This window comes from Haliaeetus leucocephalus, unplaced genomic scaffold (assembly GCF_000737465.1).
Source record: "Haliaeetus leucocephalus isolate CR32 unplaced genomic scaffold, Haliaeetus_leucocephalus-4.0 Scaffold245, whole genome shotgun sequence".
NCBI classification, from domain to species: domain Eukaryota; kingdom Metazoa; phylum Chordata; class Aves; order Accipitriformes; family Accipitridae; genus Haliaeetus; species Haliaeetus leucocephalus.
The window spans coordinates 340837-347685 of NW_010972681.1; the positions used below are offsets into that span (position 1 = coordinate 340837).

General features: G+C 67.8%; 2 protein-coding genes across 2 annotated transcripts in view; one reads left to right on the top strand and one right to left on the bottom strand.

The window, feature by feature from the left end:
- The window catches only part of LOC104832351 (chromosome unknown open reading frame, human C2orf81), a 15959-nt gene extending 12041 nt beyond the window's left edge, over positions 1–3918 (top strand). Inside the window, exons 4-9 of the mRNA XM_010568484.1 lie at positions 692–886; positions 2243–2482; positions 2612–2701; positions 2773–2961; positions 3498–3604; positions 3721–3918. Of these exons, the coding sequence (XP_010566786.1) occupies positions 692–886; positions 2243–2482; positions 2612–2701; positions 2773–2961; positions 3498–3604; positions 3721–3918 (1019 nt within the window). The remainder of the gene's footprint in view (positions 1–691; positions 887–2242; positions 2483–2611; positions 2702–2772; positions 2962–3497; positions 3605–3720) is intronic.
- A 374-nt stretch (positions 3919–4292) lies between these two features.
- Positions 4293–6639, bottom strand: LOC104832352. The gene is made up of 4 exons (XM_010568485.1): positions 6530–6639; positions 5994–6151; positions 5735–5901; positions 4293–5588 (listed from the first exon to the last, which is right to left on the bottom strand). Exons 1-4 carry the CDS (start codon positions 6637–6639, stop codon positions 4293–4295), a joined length of 1731 nt encoding a protein of 576 aa, XP_010566787.1.
- Positions 6640–6849: the final 210 nt, after the last annotated feature.

Below are 6849 nucleotides of genomic sequence, written 5' to 3' on the forward strand. Positions count from 1 at the left end.
CATTCCTGAGGGAAGCATCTGTTGAGTTGCTAAAACCCTCGGAAGGGCCCAGCTGGGAGCGTGCCCAGGGAAGAGCTGTGCCTGCGTTCCCAGGCTGCCAGCCTGGTTGGGAGGACAGGGACCTCAAGTCACGGCTGCACTGGTGGGACGGGGTGGGCAGGGTCTGTCCGGACACCCACCACGCCGTGAGGTCACCCCTGGGCTGTGGCCTCCTCCATCCCCCACATACTCTGGGTGCTGCGTGGCACCCTGGGGACCCTTGCTGGGGCTGCCCCCCCATCCTGGTGAACCCCTCCAGTAGGTCCCTGCTCCCACAGGGGCCGTGGCTCCAGCCCTGGCTCGTGGCCGAGTGTCCCTGCGTGGCTGGATGGGGACCTTGGGGCTGCCCAGTGGGCATTGCCCGTCCTGCAGAGGCTGCCCCCGGGGCTGGCAGGGTGCTCCCCAGCTGGTGTGAGCAAGCAGCCCTGGGATGGCACAAGGGACGTGTGGCTCAGCCTCCTGCCTGCTCTGCCCCTCCCAAGGTAAGAGCCCAGTGAGCCACTTTCCTGCTGGCTGTCCCTTCTCCGCTCCTGGAGGCTTGGCGAGCAGGAGGGGACCGTGCCGTACCAGGGCTGCCGGGCTGGGCGAAGGTTCTTGGCTGACCTCCGGCCCCAGCCGGACTCTGTCCCCCAGCTACACCCTGGTGCCCCAGCCGGACTCCACGCACCGGCCGGACCCCGTGCCCCAGCCATGGAGTTGCCGAGTGCCTGCAGCCACCCATGCTGGTTCCTGCTCACGCTGCTCCTGGGGCTGCTCCTCTGGGCCAGGAGGAGACACGCCTGGGACCCCCGCAAGTGTCCCACCGATCTGACTGGCAAGACAGTGATTGTCACCGGAGCCAACAGCGGTGAGCGGGGACTGGTGGCAGGGGATCGCTGGGCTGCAGGGGTCGGTGTGGGGCTGGGGGGGCGTGCAGGACATGGGTGCAGGGCTGTGGGTCCTGCCTGGCCATGGGACGCAGCCACCCTCCTTTTGCAGCTGGAGCCAGGGGTGGTGGCAGCTCCCTGCTCCCCCGGGACGGACAAGGGGCTGGGGGCATGTGTGTGGGTGACGGCATGATGGGACAGTGCTGTGGGGTGGCTCACTGGGGACATGGGTCCCCCTTCTCCAGCCACTGGACCACACACAGCCTCTGCTTTGGTGGTGCAAGCGGCTGCAGGAGTGGCTGGTAGCTGGGCCCTTGGCATGCACGATGCGCTGCCGGTGCGCCATGCCCACAGCATGCTCACTCCGGGTGCCATCAGACAACCTCTGCCCCGTGCTGACTGATGGCCATTATGCCGCATGATTGGGAGCTGGTCGCCAGCGAGCCGCTCCGGCTGGCTGGCATCCTCTGCCCAGGAGCAGCTCGGCCTCGCTGGGCTCTGGGCACCCCTGTACCCACAGCCCCAGCCCAGCCTCAATGGCTGGACTCTGCCCTGGCTGGGTTAATGACTGACAGCTAAGGCTACCGCGCCGCTGGCTGTGTCCCAGCCGACCACCGCACTGCCGGCCACCATGGGCACCACACCGCACCGGAGCCAGAGCTGCGTGCCAGGGACGGGGTCGCTGCTCCCACCTGTGTCCCACTGCAAAGCACGGGGCGGGGGCTGGCACAGGCGGCGGCGGCGGGACCCGCAGGGCTGGGGGTGCAGTGGAGCCCATGTGTTGAGTTTGGGGTGTCCCCCGGCATGCAGGGCACTGGGGTGTCCCCCTGTATGCCCAGGGACAGGGTGCCCCATGTGTGCTGGGGTCCGTCCCCCTCCAGGTGCCTGTCATTTCCCGCTGCGCCAGAGCACCATTGTGGAGCCATGCCAGTACAGTGCTGCTGGGTGGGTTCGGTGGCTGTGGCAGCCATCCTGCTCACATGGTCCAGGGTGAGCCACCGATGGAGCTGCGGCAAGCTGCCACCTCCAGCTCCTTCCTACACCCCACAGTGGCTGTCCTGCCTTGTCCCTGTCCCCACACAGCCACACTGTGCTGCAGAGCCAGGAGCCCAGCCCTGCTGCCCCCCGCTCCCACCCCCTGCTCCGGTGCTGGGGCGCCCTGGGTTTGGTGCTGGGCTCCTGGCAGTGGCTGAGCTGCCTGGGATGAGGTCCCCCTCCATTGTCCTGCCCTGCCCCTGGGGCTGCCCAGACCCTGGGAACGGGGGCACAGACCCCCAGGGACCCCTTGCCGTGGGGACCCAGCAGGGATCAGCCAGCGCCCGCTCCGTGTGCTGCAGGGATCGGCAAGTGCGTGGCCCTGGACCTGGCCCGCAGGAATGCCCGCACTATCCTGGCATGCCGGAGCCGGGAGCGGGGCCAGGCAGCAGTGGAGGAGATCCGGGCGGCCACCGGCAACCCTGCGGTGCTGCTGCGGCTGCTGGACACTGGATCCCTGGCCTCCGTGCATGCCTTTGCCCAGGCTGTGCTGCGGGAGGAGAAGCGGCTGGATGTGCTGGTGAACAACGCTGGCCTCACCGGTATGCGCTGGAGTCAGGGTCAGGCGTCCGCTGCCCACATCTCGGCCCCAGCCGGGGTCCAGCTCCCCATCCCACTATGGCAGGCAATGCCAACCTGGCTCCTGGCCCCACGGTGCCCCCCTCTTCCAGGGCTGCCCTTCACCATTACGCCGGAGGGGCTGGAGCAGACCTTTGCCACCAACTACCTGGGACCGTTCCTGCTCACCAACCTGCTGCTGGGTGAGCTGCTGGGGGCTGCCGGGGCCAGGGGCTCTGGGGACCTCTCCCCGCTCACCCCTTGCTCTGCGCAGACCTCCTGAAGGCGTCAGCGCCCGCCCGTGTCGTCAACGTCTCGTCCTTCCGGCACAGCGCAGGCACCGCCAACGGCCGCTACCTCACCGGGCAGGAGTGGCCTGGCGGCTTCGATGCCGCCTACAACAGCACCAAGCTGATGAACATCCTCTTCACCACGGAGCTGGCGCGGCGCCTACAGGGCACAGGTTGGTGCTGGGCTGAGCCATGCCGGGCTGAGCCATACTGTCCCTTGCCATGCCATGCCGTGCTTAGCTGTTCTGTGCCATGCATGGCCATACCATGCCTTGCCATACCATGCCATGCCACATGGAGCTGTGCCGTGATGTACAATGCCCAGCTGTACCCTGCTGAGCCGTGCCATGCAGCCCCCAGGGAGGGCTGCACCCCAGTGCCATCTGCCCATCCCAACCACCCTGTGCTGCTGCGCCATGGCACGTGGGCCGCACGATGGGGCTGAGGGGTCTCGGCCCTGGTAGATACTCCCTGGGACCCCCCATGCTCCCCGTGGGTGGGAGACTCCTGGCCCCCAAGGTGGCCCCAGTGCAGGGGCACAGAAGAGCCCCGGCTCCAAGGCTGGGCTTGGGGCTACTGGTGCTGCTCCAGGTGGGATGGCAACGAGGGATTTGGACCCTGGAGGCAGGGACCAGGGCGCTCCCCATGCCAGGGTCCCTGTGGCCCCAGCCCTGCACCCCAGCACAGCGCTGACAGTGTGGCTTGGCAGGGGTGATCGCCAACACCCTGAGCCCTGGCGTGGTGAGCACCAGCATCATGCGCCACTTCAGCTGGGCCATCCGGGTGCTCTTCGCCCTCATCCGCCCCTTCATAAAGGTGAGTGGGGGCAGACGGCAGGGCCAGATCCTGCCCAGACCTCCCATCCCATGGCCCCAGCAGTGGTGGGGTGGGCGGGGGGCAGCTGGGCCCCCTCCTCAACCCCCTTTGCCCAGCAGTCAGCAGAGCAGGGGGCCATCAGCACCATTTACTGCGCCGTCTCGGAGGAGGTCTCGGGCATCACGGGCAAGTACTTCGACAGCAACTGCAGGCTGGTGCTGCCCTCCATGGCCGCCCGCAACACCGGCCTTGCTCGCAAGCTCTGGGAAGAGTCGGAGCAGCTGACAGGGCTCACTGATGGCCCCCAGCACTGAGCCAGCGGCAGCTCTGCATGGGGATGTGGCAGTGCCACCTGGTGCTGCCAGCTGCTGTGCTGGGGTCCCCGCATCTCCCCAGGACATGGGGTCAGATGCTGCCAGGGGGACAGTGCCATGCGGGTGGGGGGCAGCCACCACCAGGGAGCTGCCCCAGCCCCAGGGTGCCAGCACCCCGAAGCGCAGCAGAGGGGGGTCACCCCACCTAAGCCAGCCCCCTGGCCCTGCAGGCGCAGCCCCTAAAGCCCCTTCCTAAGAGGGAGAGGGGCCACAAGGCCCAGCCATGCCAGGACAGCCGCTGTGATGGCGCATAGACTGTGCCGACAGCTATGGTGTAAATGCTTTATTAAAAAGCCCTGTGCAGCCGGCATCAGCTACTCCCAGGCGATGTCCAGATCCAGCCGCTGTTTCCGCACTGCCTGCAGGAAGCCGTCGTAGTCCCGCCGGTGGATGTCCTGGCAGTGGGACAGGTCCAGGCGGCGCAGGTGGCCCTCAGAGGCCAGCAGCAGCCATACAGTCTGGCTGGACACCTGGCTCTTGGCCAGCGAGAGCTCCTGCAGCTCAAGCAGGGGCAGCCCTGGTGCCGCCAGCACCGTCTCAAACACCGAGTCCAGTGGGAAGGGGACGCCGAGCAGCCGGAGGGTCTGTAGGTGCGGGGCATGGCACAGCAGTGAGGCTAGCGTGGCACGCAGTGCCAGCCCATGCTGGGCCGAGAAGATGCCAGTGGTGCCAGCCAGGGCCAGGGAGAAGCTCTGGAGCTGGGGGAGGTGGTGGGGCAGCAGGTCAGTGTCCCAGTGGGGTGGCTCGGCCAGGGTCTCCCTGTTGGGGTCGGTGTCTGGCGGGGCATGCAGCTCAGCGCTGAAGGCCTGCAGGCCAGGGCAGCTGGCGAGGAGGGTGGCCAAGGAGAGCTCATCCTGGCAGCAGAAGCCGTGCAGGGCCAGGGTCTGCAGGCGGGGGCCCAGCCTCTGCACCAGCGGCAGCACCTCTGCCAGCACCCGGCCCTGCCGCCCAGCACAGCCCAGGGTCAGCCGGGCTAGGCGGCCCCAGCCCAGCAGCTCCCAGCCGCCTGCTGGGCCGTCCCCGAGCCACACGCTGACCTCTTCGGCCTGGGGACAGATGGCATGGATGGCAGCCAGGGCGGGCTCCTCCACCTCCTCCACCTGCCGCAGGGGCAGGGTGAGCCAGGGCCCCCCTGGGGCAGCCCCCCGCCGCCGCCCCAGCTCCTCCAGTGAGGGGAAGCCCTTGGTGTCCCCCATACCGTCCAGCTGCCAACTGTGGAGGAGGCGAAGGGCATCCGGCACAGCGCTGTGGGCCAGGAACTTCAGGCACGGCAGGGCCAGCAGCAGGAAGGCCAGTGCCGCAACCATGCCGCCATCTTCCATGGGCTCCAGGCCGCGGGCCAGCAGGATGCGGAGCACGGGGCAGCAGGGGGACTGTGCCAGCGGGTCATAGGCCAGGTGCTGCAGGGCGCGCGGGGACACCTTCTTGCAGTGGGACACGTCCAGCTCCTGCAGGCACCGGCAGCAGGAGCCAACGGCTGAGAGCACCTGGACATTGGCCTGCGTCTCCGCCAGCCCCAGGCGGTTCAGCTGTGGCAGCCCCTCCACCAGGTCCACCAGCATGTCCGCCGATAGTCGGCTGCAGCCATGCAGGTCCAGGGAGCTAAGGCTCTGCCGCAAGCACACGGAGCCCCCTCAGCAGGGTGAAGGGGACCCTGACACCCATCTGTCCCCCCTGCACCTACCCACGGAGGGTGGGCATCCCCTGCCCCCCTTACTGCAGCCCCACGGTTGGTGGGCACCCCCAGCCTGCTGACCTTGCAGCGCAGGGCGACGAGCTGGCCGATGGCATTGCTGGCGAGGCCAGAGCAAGGGCGCAGGCTCAGCTCCCGCAGGTGAGGCAGCAGGAGCAGGTGGAGTGCTGCCCGTGTCAGGCGCCGGCTCTCACCCAGCAGCCGGATCAGGTCCTGCACCAAACTGCTAGCTGTGGGGGTGGTTGCAGGTCAGCGAGAGTGCACAGGCACCGCTCACCCATCCTCCTCCTCAAGGAGGGGGTCTCCAGACCCCATGTCTCACCCAGGTCATTAAAGGGCCCCATGACGAAGCGGAACTGGTACTCATCCAGGTAGTTCTCGCTGTAGTCCTTCACCCAGACGCTCTGCATGTGCTGGACCAGGCTCTGCAGGCAAAGGCTGCCCAGCGCCGGCACCTCCTTCCTCCTGGGCATCTGGCTGCTGCGGGAGAAAGAGACGGTTGAGCACGGTGGGCTCCGGCCAAGCCAGATTCAGAGCTAACCACGGGCCCTGAGCTGCTTGAGCCACAGCAGGCACCTCGACTTCTTAAGGCCCGAGTTTATTTTGGGGGAGCTTTAAACCCGTTTCTGAAAAAAAAAAACCCCACAAAACCAAACAAAAACGGGCAGAGAAAAGCCTGCCTGGGTGTGTGCGCGGCCTACACCCAGGCCCAGGGGGTCTGCTCGGGTTTTGGGGGAAAAAAACGTAGCACCGCGGGCCAAACGTGCCCCCCCCATTCCTCCCTGTCTCGGCACGGGCCCCGCCGAGACAGGGAGGAATGGGAGAGGGGGGTGGTGATCCCTGGAGCTACTTACCAGCGGTTCCACGTCCCGTTCCGCTTCCTTGCCCAGCCCTAACCCCGCCGCACCCCATTCTGCCGGGCCCCAGGGCCCGCCCCGCCGCCTTTTATATCCCTTCGCCCCCGCCATAGCGCGGCCTGCCCAGTTCGGCTTCGCTACCTTGACTGCGCATGCGCGTTGTGGGGAGAGGTCCTCCCTATTCCCGCCCTTCTTGACGCCCCCTCCTCCCCTCGAGGGTTGCCCTGTGTCGTGCCTGACGTGAAGCTCGGCCGGCGGTGCGGTGGGGGGGCGGTGAGGCGGACAGGCGGGCCTCGTGGGGGCCTCGCGGGGGCCTCGCGG